The sequence below is a fragment of the Triturus cristatus genome, chromosome 2_2 (genome assembly GCF_964204655.1).
Source record: "Triturus cristatus chromosome 2_2, aTriCri1.1, whole genome shotgun sequence".
Lineage (NCBI taxonomy): Eukaryota > Metazoa > Chordata > Amphibia > Caudata > Salamandridae > Triturus > Triturus cristatus.
This window is the reverse complement of record NC_140582.1, coordinates 291,321,210-291,338,600: the sequence shown is the minus strand read 5'-3', so window position 1 is coordinate 291,338,600 and position 17,391 is coordinate 291,321,210. Positions and strand designations below refer to the sequence as shown.

Sequence of the window (17,391 nt, the reverse complement as noted above, 5' to 3'; positions counted from 1 at the left end):
AAATGCTCTTGGCCCACCGTGAACCGCAGGTAACGCCGGTGGGCCGGCAGGACGGGGATATGGAAATATGCGTCCTGCAAGTCCAACGCTACCATCCAGTCTCCGGGGTCTAGGGCAGCTAGAACCTGAGCCAAGGTTAACATCTTGAACCTTTCCTTTCGGAGGAAGGCATTGACGTTCCGGAGGTCCAAGATGGGGCGTAGGCCCCCTTTGCCCTTCTTGGGAACCAGAAAGTAGTGGGAATAACAACCACGACCTACTTCTGGACTCGGAACGCGCTCGACGGCCCCCTTGGCCAAGAGGGCCGAAACTTCCTCGCGGAGAAGATTCAAATGATCCCCCGAGATACGGTGGTGCTGCGGTGGCATGGCTGGAGGGGTCGTCTCGAAGGGGAGGGAGTAGCCCCTTCGGACGATTTGCAGCACCCACCTGTCCGATGTAATGGACCGCCAGTGGAGCAGGTGATGGCGAACTCTGCCGCCCACTGGCGTGGAATGGGCCTGAAAGCTCCGACTAGGAAGGCTTTGAGGCGGATGCTGCCGGGGTGGATGTGGGCTGACCACGTCGTCCTCCAGATCCGCCACAGCGGAAACCACGTCCGCGACCGCGCGCAGGTTGGTTCTGCGGCTGGTGGCTTGGCGGACGTGAGGAGGCGCCCCTTCCTTGGCCACGAAAGGGGCGAAAAGCGGAGGTGTGCGCCCGCGGAGCCGAGAGGCCCAAGGACTTGGCCGTAGCCCGGGAGTCCTTAAAGCGGTTCAGCGCACTGTCCGCCTTCTCACCAAACAGGCGAGTGCCATCAAAAGGCATGTCCATGAGGGTGTTCTGGACATCCCCGGAAAATGACGTGGACCGCATCCAGGCGTGGCGGCGGAGCGCCACCGTGGTGGAAATCGCCCTACCCAGCGAGTCCGTGGTGTCAAGCCCACATCGTATGGCGTGCCGCGCTGCATCCCTCCCATCGGCCAAAGCCTGGGTAAGACGTGTCCGGACCTCCTCCGGACACAGGGGCAGCACGTCCTCCACCGTATCCCACAGAGAATGGGAATAACGGTCCAAGAGACAGGCGGTGTTCAAAGACCGCAGGCCCAAACTAAGGGACGAGAACAGTTTCTTGCCAAACTGCTCGAGTCTCTTGGAATCCCGGTCTGGCGGAGCGGTCGGGAAGGAGGATTGGGAGGTAGAGGCCTGGATAACCAGACTCTCGGGGGTGGGGTGTTGGGACAGGAAACTGGGGTCGCCCGGAGCAGGGCGGTGGCGCCTGGCAACGTTCCTATCCACAGGAGGAACTGTGGAGGGCTTGGACCAGGTGCCCTGCAGAACGTCAGTGAGGGCCTTATTGAACGGCAGCAGAGGCTCAGTGGAGCTTGCTGCGGTTTGAAGCACCTCAGTGAGGATGTTAGTCCTCACAGCCACGGCAGGCAGCTCGAGCCCAAGGGCTGCGGCCGCCTTGCGCAGCACCACAGAAAATGCTGCACCCTCCTCCGAAGCCACAGTCGGAGGAGAAGTGAATCCAGTGTCTGGCGAGGTATCCAGACCACTGGCCTCCCCCAGTTCATCTGCCCAGTCCTGTGAAAGCTGCGACTGAACAGCCATAGGGTCCTCGAACCCCTCCCAGTCGCCCCCGTCTTCCGATTCCTGATAAACAGGAGAAATGATCGGAGCCGGACTGTAGAGATGATAGGTCTCAAGCGGCGCCGGACGCAGCGTCGGTCGACGCCGTTGCGGCGCCGGGTACGGAATAGGGCTAAACTGGGGTTGGACGCCGTCCGGAGTCGGCACCGAAGGTGTCGGCGTCGGCGGCGCCGGAGGTGTAGGCGTCTGCGCCGGCGGAGTCGGTGGTTCATTCGCCGGCGGAGTGATTAGGTCAACCGGCGTCGACGGGGGCCCAGGCATGGGCCCCGCGGGGACCTGCGGCGTCGAGACCGGAGTCGTCGACGGCGCCGGGGCCGAAGCCGCCGGCAGGCAAGGTCGCCCAGTCGAGTCCGCGGGGCCCGAAGGCGCGCCAGCGGGCGTCGACGGCGGGGCCAGGCTCCTCATGGCCGAGAGGAAGGCACTGACCTCCGCCGGCGTCGCGTTAGTCCCAGGGACCGGAGGGTATGGGGACGGGCGCGGCGCCTGCGGCTCCGCCGGAGCCGCGGGGGTGGAACCACCCGGACCCTCGGCCGAGTCGCGCGACCGGCGAGGGGAGTCCGAAGAGCGATGTCGCCTCTTGGACTTCTTAGAGCGTTTGGACTTACCCGACGACTTGGAGCCCGACGATCGATGGTGGCGTTGGCTAGGGCTCCGCGAGCGATCCTTGGACCTCCTCCTGGACCGGGATTGCGCACGACGCGGAGCCGAGTGGCGAAGCTCGAGAAGCTTGCGGGACCGCTCCCGCCGAGCCTTCGAAGTCAGGGCCTGGCAATCGGAGCACGACTCCGCGTCGTGGTCGGGGCCTAAACAGTAGAGGCACCGGCGGTGGTGATCGGTCACCGACATCAGTCGATGGCAATCCTCGCAAGCCTTGAACCCAGGCATCCTACCGGCACCAGATGTCGACAGACAAGGATCAAAAGTGATCAAAAAAGATTTAGTCAAAAAAGACTAAAAAGGGGTAGCTCTCCCGGATCTGCGCTTACTGGCGCGGAAAAAAGAAGAACTGACGTCAGCGCGCGAGGGCGGCGTCTAAGTACTCCGACGACGTCATTCCGGCGCACGACGCCGACGACGGACGCGGAGCCGCAGACGACGCCTAGCGACGCGCAAGGGGTATTGCTGACGAAAAATCTTCCGGATCCAGTCTGACGCCTGGGGATATTCTAAGGTGAGGAATCTAACTAACGTGTTTCTTTCAGATATTAACTAGCATTAGTTTTAAAATATTAAGAAATCTTAATCAGGGAATTATTGGTCAGAGAAACTACACTCTACACAGAAAGGAATCCTGCCCGCAGTCAACCGTTAAAGATTTCAAAGCAATACATCAGTTCCAGGTTTGGGAAGGGTGGGAGGGGTTTTAGAAGTAGTTTAAATAGCTTTAGGAGTAATATGAAAAATATTTCTGTGTTCCAACATAAGAAGGACTAGAAAATTTCCAGATCCAATCTGTGTGCCGGTAGGTGGTGTCATTGGGCTCTGCATTAGCACTGACATTGCCAGTGCCTATATAGGCGCCACCCCAGGACGCCGACTGTTCTTTTCTTTCCACACCAGTCAGCGGAGACCCAGAGAGAGTTACCGCCAGTCATTTTCTGATTGGCTTTTTCCTCAACTTTATTGAAATGTTTTTGAGATTTTCATCTCCTGGTATGTCAGGGAGGTCCCTAAAAAGCAAACAGGCTTTGAACCATTTGATGTCTGTCATAGGGAGCTGTCTGTGACAGACCCTCATTTGGTTTGCCTATGTTGCGGGACAATGACTCCAAGAAGTGAAAGGACTGCTGGGCCTTAAATCCGCAGGCTTTGAAGGAACGGTCCCTGCAGCTTCTCACCACCTGACAACCTTGCAATGCTCTCAATCCCGGTCACGCAGAAAGTCCCGGGACCACTCGCACAGCTGCTCCTGATGATCTTTACCATGATCCAAGTCCTCTGGCAAGTCGCACAAGCAGAAGAAATCTACGAAGTTGAAGTAATCATTGACTTCCCAGTGTCAGTCCAATTCATAAGTCCTGGTGCGGGAGCCTTGGCACTCCAGGCCTTGCTCTGAGGTGGAGCCTGTGCAAGGGTCCTCTCAGTAGAAAGCCTCACGTTGCAGAATCTATGTATGTATTCATAAAGGGTTAATACATAATGCTAGAGAAGGAACAACAATCTCTTTAATAGTAGGAATAGTACCCCCCCCTCCCACATATGCAACCTACCAAGTAACTCAACCCTAAAGCAGAGTTAAATTTCTTTTAGACTGGTTCAACTTACTTGGAAGGCGTGGTCTGGCTCTGTACCATCTTGTCAAATGTATGTCCCCAACCACAAACTCCATTGCCTTCAGACACTGTTACAATACTGAGACAATTTCATCAAGAACTATATTTTAAAGTATAGGGAGCAGGTATATGGCCATTAATGTTATTCTCTCACCATCCAACTTACCTGTGACTGACACACAGTACTTACACCACCTATGATGGTTTTCCAAGTCATGTCTACGATATATGTTGTTGGCCTCCTCATACGACCAGTCACTCCACTGGGACCAGATGTGTATCTAGCAGGGGTCGCAGAGAAATACAAGAGACTCTCCAAAAGACAGCAATTAGACTGCCTCCAATGTGAATCTTGCAATGTAAATCCTGCAATGTAAATCCAAAGAGGATGTAGTTCCTATCAGAAAAGATAAAGCAGGGAGGAGGTCGAAAATCAACTGAGAAACCAGATCGGGCGATATGATCGTTCATGAGCAGTTGTCCTCACACACCCAGATGGGTGTCATGTTTCATCATGGGGCAGCTCCTCATTTGGCCTGAGCTGGAAAGCCCAACTGGCCCCTCAAGGGGGCTTTTTCTTGGAGTTAATTTTGTTTTGCCTATGTTAAGTGTGAGTGCCAGTGCTCTATACGTGATTAGAAGTAGATTAGTGTAATGAGAGTCTAAAAATAACTAAGGGGCACCCTGAAGTGTTTAATATATGGGTCCCCTTGCTATGATTAAAACAATAAGTGACTGGAAGTGGATGCATTGGTCCAATCTAGCTCAAAAGGTAGTATAAAAGATGGTCGACATGTTTCTTGCCAATTTACTGTTGATCACCGCAATTCATCAGGACAGAGAATCTAATTTGCAAAGTATTGAGTTACTAAAGGTACATGTGTGTGTGGGTCGTACCCAGTCACAATCACGCGTGAATAAAGTATACCTTAGATATAAAAACAGACCTGGAATAAAAGAAGACATAAAATAAAAGCACAGGAATTAAATCACACCTGTAAACCCAATATAGCACTTTGTACTCCATGGAAACATGCGTGCCGCGGCGAGTCGGCCCTTGGTAGTGAAGGTGCAGTATTGCCAAACACTAAAACACAGTAGGAGACCTAAAACCACACTAACCCAAGGAAGTGACAGCCCACAATGCACAAATCAGGGAACAGCATTAAAACGGTGCCTGCATAGATGAACGTAGGGCTTACTCTATTGTGGTAAGTATCAAATACCATTGGGTTGTGGCAAAGGAGGGCCTTTCAGCAGGCTGAAAACCTGAGGAAGAGGGGCAAGTTAAAGAAGCCCTAAGTGAGACAGAGAGCTCCAGTCAGCAACCTCACAAGGCATGGAGGGGGCCATGTACTCCCAGTTTCTGGCACGTGACTCGTGACTCGTGACGGCCTACCCCCGTTTCTGCGACCGAGGAGGTAGCTAGTGAGCACAATGGCAGCGTTTTAAGGAAGGACTCGAGCCGCAAGTTGCTGCCGATGTGCGCGGACAGGTAGGGAAATGCTTGAATGTCATGGGTGCTTCGCATGCGTCAAGTGGCAGGCGCTATGTTGGGACTAGGTTTCTGGTGCCGGAGAATATTGCAACAAAAAATGTAGAATTAAAACCAACAGTATATTTAAAAAGCTGATTTTGGTAGATGATTTGATGGATTCACCAAATCTGAAAATATGATTTAAACAGAAAGGCAGCTTATGTGGAGTACGAAGTTGCACTGTTCCCATACAAGGCAGATCAATCTATCCATGGGGAAAAGGCGGCCACCATTTTGGTACAGCAACTATAACAGGCAACCGTACTGATCCCCGAGATATGCAAGGGTAGCGTGTGCAGACTGATCCAGGGTAGTAAATAATAAGGGATAATGTTACTCAGGGTCAGTATCCGTGTTCATAGGGGACCTATCTATATGTAGCCACTATAGGTAAAGAGTGTAGTAGGGCCCTTAGCAATGTGTCTAAAGATAGAGGATAGTCAAAAATACACTCATCAGCTGAGCGTGAATGTTAAATCGCCATCTCGCTTCGGGGGATGTTGTGTGTGTGGCTAACCGGAAGATCCAATTCTGTTCCCTCCGAAACAAAGTGTTCTAGTTAATCTGTGGATGTGCCTCTAGGACAGTCCAACGTACTTCATCGAGAGTATGGTTCTCATTGAGATAGTGAGCGCTCAATTTGGTTGTCTGTTTTTTTACAGCGGACACTCCACGGAGCTTTGATAGAATACCTTAGGGTGAACATCTCCACTAATGAGCTGATAGTTTCTAACACTCCACCCATCTTTTTGGGAGATGCTGTTTTCAAACGTGAATGGTTCCAGGTGGCCTGTAAACGTACGAGGCACTGGCTGATTGTCATGATCAATACAGCCAAACGTCTTGCTGATGCGCTGATAATCAGAATCAATATAGCAGAGAATGCTTTGAAGATGGGGATTTTAAGCTCTACTTATAAATCTAAACTAGCCGAGATCAATAACAAGATAACTAAGAACAAAGACTACCTAATAAAGCAGAAGATTACTAAACTTCAAAAAGATATTAAGAAGTTTAGTAAGGAAAAGGTCTACCCTTATCTCAAGGAAGATTACCACGTTACAGGGCGTGATCTCTTCTTATGACAGCAACTCCTCACATAGGAAGAATGCTTTCTTCAGCAGTAATTCAAGTTCAAGTAACTGGGAGAGTGATGACGGTAGGCAAGGCCCATCGTCTCCATTGTTTGGTTATGGGATGACCCCCTTGAGGAGCCGACCTATGTGGCCCCAGCATTACCCCATGTTCCCTCAGGGCCCCCCTGCAGGCCTTTCCGCAACCCTTCAAACCTACTTTTTTTACGCAGAGGCTGGGGCAGAGGGTGAGGGAGAAAAAAGGGGTGCAACAAAAGAGTGCAGTGGTGGGAAGCGCAATGGCAGGAAGCACAAATTCATATGAGGATCCAAGCCAAGAAAAACTAATAGTGCACCTCTCTACAAGAACCCTGTCCATTGATGAGACTACTGTCCTGCAGAAAGGACAGGGCTTTTTCCCCCCCCAACACCCAGAGATAACACATTTTGTTCCAATTGTGAGCCACATAATTTCTTTCGGAAGATTCGCCTCAAGGCCTTCTTTCCAGACAAACCCACTTATGAGGTGTCAGACTCTGGCTTACACAATCCCTCCAGGTTTACACCCTCGGCTGACATGATACCCCACAAGTTATTGATCTTTGAACAGGCAGTACTCAAGGAAGTGTTGAGTCATACCTGTGAGTCAACCTTCCAAAATATGTCCAATAAGGAACTTACAGCAATAACATCCCTTGCCATTGACACCTAGATTATTATCAAACCTGCTGATATGGGAGGAGCAAGTCATTATGTCCACAGACTATGACACTGAATGTTGCACCCAACTTGCTAATGAGAGATACTGCACAACTATCACTCAGGAACCAGATCATCTCCCTAGTATCCCCTCTGCTGAAACATAAGGATGGATCAGTAGGAATGAGGCTCAATTCTTGATAAACACCAAACCAAGGACTCCCTACTTTCATGTCCTCCCCAAAATACACAAAGGGATTTATCTACCCCAAGGCAGACCTGTTATGTTGGGGCTAGGTTCCTTGCTTGAGCCTTTATCCAAGTTCTGTGACCTATTTTAACAACCTTTAGTCACAAAGACACCCTCCTTCCTTATGGACATTAGGGATGTGTTAAACCTCATTGAGGAATTCAATGCTATGAGTCCAATTGACGTTCTGGTGACAGTCAACGTACAGGCTCTGCATACTAACCTCCCCAAGATACTGCCCTAGAAGTAAGAGAGAGCACTCTACTGGACAAGGAATGCGTATCACCCACCCCAGTGAACTTAATTCTTGAATGCGCTACTTTGGCCCTTAAAGCGAATTTTGTTCAATGTAGAGACCAACCATAGCATCAGACCAAGGCCACATCTATGGGAAGCACATTCGCGCTGAGTCTGGCATAAATGCACATGGCTTACTTTGAGAAAGAATATTCAATGTGAAGACAATCCCCATTTTGCCCACATGCTTTTTATGGCTTCGTTTTTATCAATGATATTCTGATCTTTTGGCAGGGAAACAAGGGTTCATGTGATAACTACTGACCCTTTTTTGAAATATACCAAGAATATTTCTGATGAGGCTCTTCATTTTTTGGATCTATTGATCTCCCTCCGAGAAGGAAAGTTGCACATGACTATCTTCAAGTAACTGTCGAACTGCAATAATTTGCTCTGATAGGATAGTCATCATTCCAAATACCGGAGAGGAAACTTGCCCTATGACCAATTTTTGCAGCAATTGTGGTGCCCTCAGTGACTATGACCTACAGGCTCAACCTCTCACTTCCAACTTAGAAGCACATCGCTACCCACCGCACTGCATCAAAATGGCACATAAAAGGGTGAGGAATAATAATAGGGCTGCCCTGCTTGAAACCCGTATCGGCACATAGGAGGATACCTTCACCTGCGTAACTATGTTCACACCCAATTCCCATAAAATATAAAAAATCATTAGGAAGCACTGGTCATTATCACAGACAGGCTCCCTAACTTTGTGTACCACGCTTTGCTTTCAAACGCACGAGCAATATAAAGGACATCCCTTAATATAAATATAAAGCAATATAAATATAACATATATAAATATAAAGCAATATAAAGGATATCCTTTGAATACTGGTTGGGGAAACCTGGATGCGAAGATGCAGCATTTCGCGATTTCTTCGTCTGCAAACAGGTTGATTTGTGGCGTTCTCCATTGTTGGAACATGTCCTGAGCAACTGTGTCATTTAGTATCCAGCCATGAGCAAATAAGGGCAATTCTATTTTCCACCCTAACAATGTCTAGCAAGCCTCTCCATGTCAACCATACTGGTAAGAACAATTATCTATCAACTCTGAACTCAGTTATGCTGAAGAACCTCAACATGAAGACCAGAAAGTTTCAAAACTATTTACCTAGTTGCCCACTCAACCAAGTAACAGGTTAACTATCATCCTTGGCTACAAGACACTAGCTGTCATATGTCAAAATGATTTAAAAGAAAATTGATACTAAACAGCAAAACAATTTACCATTTTTTTCTTCCTGTTTCCTGGATCCAGATGCATCAGCTTCTTTAGTACCAGAAGATGAAAAGTCTATAATCAGAACAGAGGAGAAATTATTTCAAGGAACAATGCACTGCAAGAAATAAGTTACTTGTAACTATAGCTCTCTAGTGTTAACGTTCATAAATTCATATGTTTGAATCAGTCCCTTTGTAAGATTTTAAATCCCCAGTAATTTTAAAATAGGAATAAACATTGTTAAAATAGAAATAGTCCTAACAACTGTGTTAAGTAGCACATCCATGTTATTTGAAATGAATTAAAATTTAGCCAATGAGGTAGAAGTGTGCTCACCTACACAGATTTCATAGCACAAGTGTCAAGGATAGTAAGTATGGAGAACTTGGTTGAGAAAGGCGTTGAGAGGGTGTCACATTGAATCTATGAAAGATAGTAAAGCTGGACTTATAGGCAAGTAATTTGCTCTCAGGCACAGGATCTTTCATATATACACATGCTTGTATCGAAGTAGAAAGCAGGCCATCAAATGCCATATACGTAGAAAGCAGACTCTCCTTTAATAAAAACATATCACAAAGAACTGCTTGTCTCACTGAGGAGTCGGCTGCTGCATTAAAATCCACGCAGTAGTGCTTTGTGAAAGTGCAGCAGTTATCCAAAGTGGTACTCCTGCATAGAGCGTAGTTGCTGCGGACAGGTTTCTCATGGGATAAGCCCTTACTCTGTGCGGCCAGGTACTTAACTTTACCGTGAGAGAAAACGGTCTGCCTGCAGCAGCAATGCCGTATTTCAACAGAGGATGTCCCCTGCTTGGATGGTCAACCAAGATTAATAGCTGATGAACTGTCCTTTGTTCCATCCATGTAAAGCATAATTCATATACATACATTCTATGAACATAAAGCCCTTTTGGCCGACGTAATTGGATTTAGGAAGAAAGAAGGAAGCATGACATGCTTGCTCATATGCAAGGTGGAAGGAAATTGCAGAATGAACTTAGGGCAGGTGCACAAGATAACCACCCTCAAATTAATGTACCATGAAGCTGGTGTACCGGAATTGGCAGTTACACTAGTGCAACCCATATCTGAAAAGTGCAGCACCTCGTCCTTCCGCAACACTTAGTGAATAAGGGATGATGGAAGCAAGGCGTAGGTAAAGTTGTTCAACAACATAATCGAGAAAGCATTCCCTCTGGGCCCAACTTGCCAATCCATGCTTGCATAGTATAAACATTTCTTGTTCTGCAAAGTGGCAAACTGGTCTAGTAGAGGACAGGCCCATTTCCTGAAGACAGTGTATCTGATCCTAATAGAGCTCCCATTCAAGGCAATCTGACTAGGTGCAGCTGAGAGCTTCTGCCTGGTCGTTCAGGATCCATGACGTGTTCTACAGTGATGCCCACCTTGTCTGCCAGGGTCCAGTCCCATAGCATTTGAGACTGCCCCATCAGAAGTCAAGATCTTGTGCCATCCTGTATGGCAATGTAGTACACTAAGGTTAAGTTGTCAGTCACTTCCCCTGAATTCCCTCACAAGCACTTGGCACTGTACCCCAGCATTCTCAGTTTTGTTTAAATTGTGTCGCAGTACCAGAGTCTCCTGCACATGTATTTGCTTGTCCAGCCTATTCACTCCTGAGAGCCAAGTGTCTCACACCTATATGCAAGCAGCTGGGAACACGCAATCAAGGTGAAGCTCTGCGAATCCTTCGATCAGACTCAAGATCCGTAGTTGCTTGTTCAGTCACAAGGTTTTTGGGTCATATGTGGGGCATTAGGAGTAAGTTGCAAAGTAAACGCTTTTAACTGTTTTGATTGTCTATTTAATATGTTTTAATATTTTAACTGTGGATATACTCAAGGAATTTTATTGGCAGTGCAAAAGGAGGACATTGACAGCATAGCGGACCCAGTTAGCTCTTTTATGGCTACCTTGAGTTTTTATTGTCACAGTCTAACTGCACAATAAAGAGGTCAGTCCACCGCGTTGATCGTAAATATGGCTCTAGTCGAATACCTCACTGATGTCCCCCTCTATGCAATCCATGTTTAACTACATTTAAATGTATTTATAGGAGTATTTCACAATTCACTTTTATGGTTGTATGACCGAAATAAATGATCTTTGAATGAATGAGTTCTCAGTCCTTGTAAAAACCACCAGGCCTGCTGGTTACAACACAACACTTGGAGCAGATGTGGAGGCGAGAGCCTTTCTCAAGAGACTTCAACCAGTCATCCAAGTGTGGGTTCACTTGATGAGCCTGTTTCTGAAAGAAGGCCAAAGGGTCTAAGACCTGTGAATATCCTGTGGGTGGATTTCAGGCCAGAAGGGAGCGCTTGCCCCATCCTGGAGAATCATAAATACGGCTTGTGGTCCATTATGCAGGCACATGAAAATCGGCGTCCTGTAGATCCAGGGAGGTATGGAATTCCCCTTTCAGCTCCTACTAGGTGCATGTGACCATACCAAAGAACTGTTACTTCTGAAACTTTCACAGTTCTGGGAGGACCAGAACAGGTCTCCATTCTCTTGTCTTGGAATAGAAACCCAATTTCACTGGGACTTAGCATCTTTCTGATCACTCAATTGAAAAGTTGAAGAATTTCCTAGTGAACAGTGCTAAACTTGTAAAAGAATGAGGGCCAGTGCCCAAGGCTCTGCACACAAGCTCAGAACTGGTACAATTGAATGTCAGCGCACTTTAACACTTGGGCTATGTTGTCCTAAATCTACTCCATGTCACTTTAATCCACTTCCAGCCTTTCCCAGAATGTTTATCTTACTCTCAGGCTCCTACTTTCTCCCCGTTTTGACAGTTTTCCAGTCTTACTTCCTCAGTCTCTCTGTTTTGGGTATTTCTCCACCCCCTCTCTTGCAAGTGTCTAGTGCTTAGAAATAAGTGCTGGTTGCCAGAAATGGGTGCCGGTGCCACCCACCTGCAACCACCAGCTCAAATTAGTCACTGCATGAAGTTTCTGCATACAATGTTCCTTCTTGGGTGGGTGAATAGGCAGACCTTCAAAGATTTGCAGGCATGTGTTCAAAAGGACAAGTTGGACAAGTTACTTATCTTTGGTAAAGACTTATCTGGTAGAGACATGATCTAGTCGCAGAATCCTTACCTGTGAACTTCCAGGTATCAGTCTAGATCTAGAAGATTTTTCTTAGCAGTAGCCCCTACGTGCCGGTAGGTGGCATGGTCGACTCCGTGTGACGTCGTATGGCGCCAAGTTCATTGTCTTGACATATTTGTCTATATAGGCGCCACCTCAGCGCACTGACGTCAGTACTTTTCTCGACTTTCCACACCAGAAGCACGGAGCCATGAAGTTAACCGACAGTGGTGCTTTTAAACAACTAGGGCTCTGAAGGGGGAACAGCCCGGACACGGAGAACAGATTCGCAGTGCGGGGAGGATGGGTGGGTCGGTAAGGAATCTGCAGCTAGATCCTGTCAGATAAGGCATTACCGAAGGCAAGTAACTTGTCCATCTGATAGAGCCATCTAGCCGCAGATTACTTACCTGTGAACAGATCCATACCCAAGCAATACCATCCCCGGATGAGGGGCTGAGGAAAAGTTTAAACCAGAAAGTCCTGTATGACAGAACGGCCCAAGAGGCCCTCCCTACGTACTTGATTGTCCTGGCAATAATGCTTGGCAAACATGTGTAGGGATGCCCACATAGCCACCTGGCAAAGGTCAAGAACAGTGACACCACAATTAAGAGCCGTGGTTGCCGCCTTAGCCCTGCTGGAATGAGCTCAGAGGCCTACATGAGGCTGCTTCTTTGCCAGAGCGTAACAAATCTTAATGCTGAGGATAATCCATCGTGAGATAGCCCTCTTCTGTACAGCACATCTCTTTTTTGCTCCAACGTACCCCACACAGAGTTGGTCATCCACCCAGAACTCTTTAGTGAGGTTATGGTAGAACAATAACGCTCTTTTTGGGTCCAGACTGTGGAGACGTTCTTCCTTAAAGGATGCGGCGGAGCATAGATAGGCAAGGTGACATATTTCCCTAGGTGGAAATGTGTCACAACTTTAGGCAAAAAAGAAGCCCTAGTGTGGAACACTACCTTGTCCGGAAAGATGGTCAGGTAAGGAGATTGACAGGAGAGCACCTGCAGCTTGCTAACCCTCCTGGCAGAAGTTATTGCCACTAAAAAGTCGGTCTTGATGGTGAGAAGCCAAAGGGGGCAATTATGCAGCGGCTCGAATGGTGCACACATTATTAGGTCAGTGAGGACCAAGTTAGGGACCCACTGGGGCATGATGAAAGATGATGGGGTGAAGGGGGGACAAATGTGTAAGTCCCTTCAGAAATCTATGTACAATAGGGGTCTTGAATAGTGATGGTTGGTCTGGCAACCGTGGAAAGGCAGAAAGGGCTGAAAGATGGCCCTTCGGAGTGCCTTGCTGGGCAAAAGACAGGCTGAAAAGGAGAATGTCAAAGGGGGGCAGAGAAAGGGTCAACAGAATGTTCTGTACAGTCTTTACAAAATCTTTGCCATCTGCGGGTGTCTATAGACTTAATGAAGGGACGCCTGGCTTCCAGAATAACTTTGCATACTTAGGGAGGAAGGTCAAATGCTATCAACTGTCGCCACAAGGAGGCAGACAGTTGACAGGTTCGGGTGGAGGACCCTCCCCTGCTGCTGCAAAAGAAAATCCTCTCGAAAGGGCAACCTGATCTGAGGATCGATGCTCATTTGCAAATGCTTGGGATACCAAACTCTGTGGCCAGTCCAGAGCCACAAGTATACCTTGTGCCCGGTCGCTCCCGATCTTCTTGAGACCTCTGGAAACAAGCAGTGTGGGCGGAAAGGAGGCCGGAGCTCCACTCGAGATGAAAAGCATAGCCGAGCAAGAGCCGGCCTGGAAACTCCAATGCGCAAAACTGCTGACATTGCATGTTCTTGACGGAGACAAACAAATCTAACCAGTGCTCACACCCTCCGGATAGAGATGCCACTCGTGACCCACTAGGCACAGACGGCTGAGTTTGGCCGCCCTGGTGTACAGGGAACCAGCCAGGTGGTGAACTATCAGGGACATGCCCTGTCCCAGCCAAGTCCAGTGACGCAGGTCCTCCTGACTAAGGGCCCACGACCCCACCCCGCCTTGTTTGTTGTAGTACCACAAAGCGGTGGTGTTGTCCATGCGATGCTCCTCCATGGACAAGGACATTGTGCCCCACCACAAATGGCGACAAGGTGGTCGCCATCTAAACAGACCCAGGGGAGACAATGGTGCACCCGTGCAGCAGGAGCTGAGGCGTGAACAACAGTCAAATCACAGCAGCACTTGCGATACGCCATGCCTCGCCTCCGCAAAATACAGATTTCAGCTCTGCTATCAGAGAGGATGCAACACCTCTGGCACTTCAGGTCATACAGGTCTACTTCCCAGCCCTTCGGTCAACCCATAAACAGTTGATGACCTGGTCTAGCGACCTCCCACCGCAGATGTGCGGTCTAGTACATTGAAGGCTGGACCCTGCGGAAAGCCAACCTTGTCACCTTGCTCTACAAGTACTATGGCACAATTCTGCCCCCGCCCCCCTCCCCCTGTAATTTTTTCAATAAGACTCCGCGGTGGCTCTCACATTACATCGGATCATCACTGTCCCGTTCTACAGCCCATCACAAATGAACTGTCCTGACCCCCAGATTGTCAATAGTGCGGAGTCTCAACACGCCATATGCCGCCGCCCTTCCTCCAACAACATGGCTGCTGTTTTCTACCATCCCTCTTTTTGTGGACAGTTCTACAAGAGACTGTTTGGGTGTAGTGGCTGTAGGCTCGTTATTGTTTGAGTTTCTTTACCTGTTAATTAAGGTTGATTTCTCCACAGCACGAGTGATGCAACACCCCCCTTCCCAAGGGCTTAAGAGGGTACAAAGAACGGGAAACCACCCCTCACCCACCACTCCATGGTACGTCCACATATCACTATCTTATGGCGCCCTGACAGATTCTTAACAATTAATGTATGGCGCCGTTATTCAGTGTAATCTTATACTAATTAACAAAATTCACACAGTTTCCTTCAGAAGACCCATCTCACTAGCAGCGAGCTGCAGCGGCTCAGTAAACGCTGGAGGGGTATGATTTATGGTACAATGTATTTAGTCTATGCACAAGGTGCTTTACTTTGGATTCACCCCGGCACACCTTTCCAAACTGTTACCACAGTCATTGATAAGGAAGGGATATCGGTCATCCAAGAAGTTCGTTTGGATGGCAATCTAATAGTCCTAGGCTGTATTTAAGACCCAACCGCGGAACAAACTTTTTTTGGGCCTCCTTGTCCGGGGTCCTAGCCCAATGGGTGGGTATCCCCTGGGTGTTGGGGCCCACGCATCACACAGCAATTCTCCTGCTGGATCCCGCAATGGTCATTACTAGATGCCAGGACGCATAACCCACATCTCCAATAATACTCACATTATTCAGTCCTCCTCGAGTTATATCCACGTAGACCATTTTCAATGTTCCACAGCTATACTGCCACAACACATTTGAATTACCTAGGCCAAGTCAGGGCATAGACTGGGGTGCACACCACCCTCTAGCCACTACCTGGCGGCTGTCCTGAGAAATCCTGGAAGACCCACTCTTCCGTGACACTCAACCTACCTATATTAGTCAGCATTTTGCTGAAAACCACACCACGACCTCAACACAAGCTATTGAGTGGGAGTTCTTTAAGGCAGTCACCAACGGAATCTGCATCCAAAACATAGGCAGTGTCTGTTGAGAACTGGACCAAGACCTCAAAAACACGAGAGGTCATTAGCAGACCTTGACAGTCAAGCTCCTCCCAAAACAGATACACCAGATACTGGTGGGAGCCAAAGCAAAACACACTGCTCTTCTAGAGCACCTTCACTGCTATAAATCTTTCCACGTATAAAGTCTGGATACATGCCACAGGCAACAAACCTGGTTGCCTTCTGGCGTGGCTACCCCCCAGGAGACCAACTCTCCCTCAATCATAGAAATGGCCCCAGACGCAGGACCCACTCTACGCTCTCAACCAGCCATATTACAGGTTTTCTATAACTACTACTTGGCACTATATAAAGAGAACCCTGCTCCACTCCCTGGGTAATTGAGGGATTACTAGACCCCCTACGAAAGCCTACCATCAGTGCCATTGATCGAGAAGAACTTGACAAATTAATCACAGAGGTTGAGGTGAAAAAGGCGATCCATGACTTAGTCCGAAATAAAACACCAGGGATGAAAGGCCTCCCTAATACGACCGCTTCTCCACTCATCTTGTCCCCAAACTGGCCCACATGCACAACGAGACACTTACCACTGGAGCACTCCTGACATCCCCACAGGATTCCCTCCTTATTGCTCTCCTGAATACGGACAGAATCCGACCCACCTGTCAACCTACCACCCGATTGCCATTCGGGACACTGATTCTGAAATACTCTGCAAAATATTCGCTGACCGCCACCTTCAGATATTACCCACCATTGTACACTCCGATCAAAACAGGTTTGTCCCGGGCCGCAGAATGTCAGATAACATCAGTAGGCTATTCCATGTAATGGATCAGGCATCACTATGCTACCCCCAGGCAGCATACCTGATGCTGGATCTAAAGAAAGCCTTCGATATGTTGTCCTGGAACTACCTCTTCGGGTTAAGGACAATTGGCCTCGGTAGAAGACTCCTCGCTTGCACTAAACTGTTATATACTGCCCCTGCTTCCCGTGTACGAATTGGCTGCCTAATCTGCCACTTTCCCAGTAAGCCGCAGCACACATCAGGGCTGACCCTTATCTCCAATCCTCTTCTCCACTGCCATGGAGCCACTGTTTCACTGCTTTTGGTGGGAGGCAATACACTGGGGCATCCCTGCCTTTGGGACACCACAGTGAGCACAGAGACAGTATCTGCAGCCTTCCAGGACTTTGATGCAGCAGGATGCCTGCGAGCAAGGTGGGCAGATTTGTACGTCGTCTTCTTGGGGGCAACACGCCCCCCCCCCCAGATCATCCGCCAAGGTGGAGTGTACTTGGCATGGGCACAGGCTGTGGTCCGTTACCGCACCATCCGCTTGTACAACTCACAACAGGATTTGTTTTAGGGCAACATGAGGCAAGCCTTTACAGCCATCAAATCCCCAACTGTATTTTGGCAGCGCCTGCTCCTTGCACTTAAAAGCAAAATCGCCCTCTCCAAAATGATTGTTCTCCCACGCATGCTATACTATTTTGTTTATGTACAAGTCTACACCCACCCCCCACAATAATTCTTCAGGGATTTAGATTTGATAGTTGGACATCTGCTCTGAGCATGGCAAACTGTGGAGGATAGCTCCTAAACTACAGCTGCCGGTGGGTAGCCTTGGTGCTCCATC

The 17,391-nt window shown here is 48.6% G+C and overlaps 1 protein-coding gene across 3 annotated transcripts in view; it reads right to left on the bottom strand.

Annotated features, from left to right (window-relative positions):
- LOC146862153 (RNA exonuclease 1 homolog) overlaps nt 1-17,391 on the bottom strand; it is a 919,286-nt gene that overhangs the window by 450,067 nt on the left and 451,828 nt on the right. For all 3 annotated transcript variants that reach the window (XR_014978103.1, XM_085641330.1, XM_085641329.1), the window contains one exon: nt 9,002-9,067. Coding sequence is in view for 2 of the 3 variants with exons in the window: in XM_085641330.1 (XP_085497456.1) it covers nt 9,002-9,067 (66 nt within the window). In the remaining variant the exon portion in view is untranslated. The remainder of the gene's footprint in view (nt 1-9,001; nt 9,068-17,391) is intronic.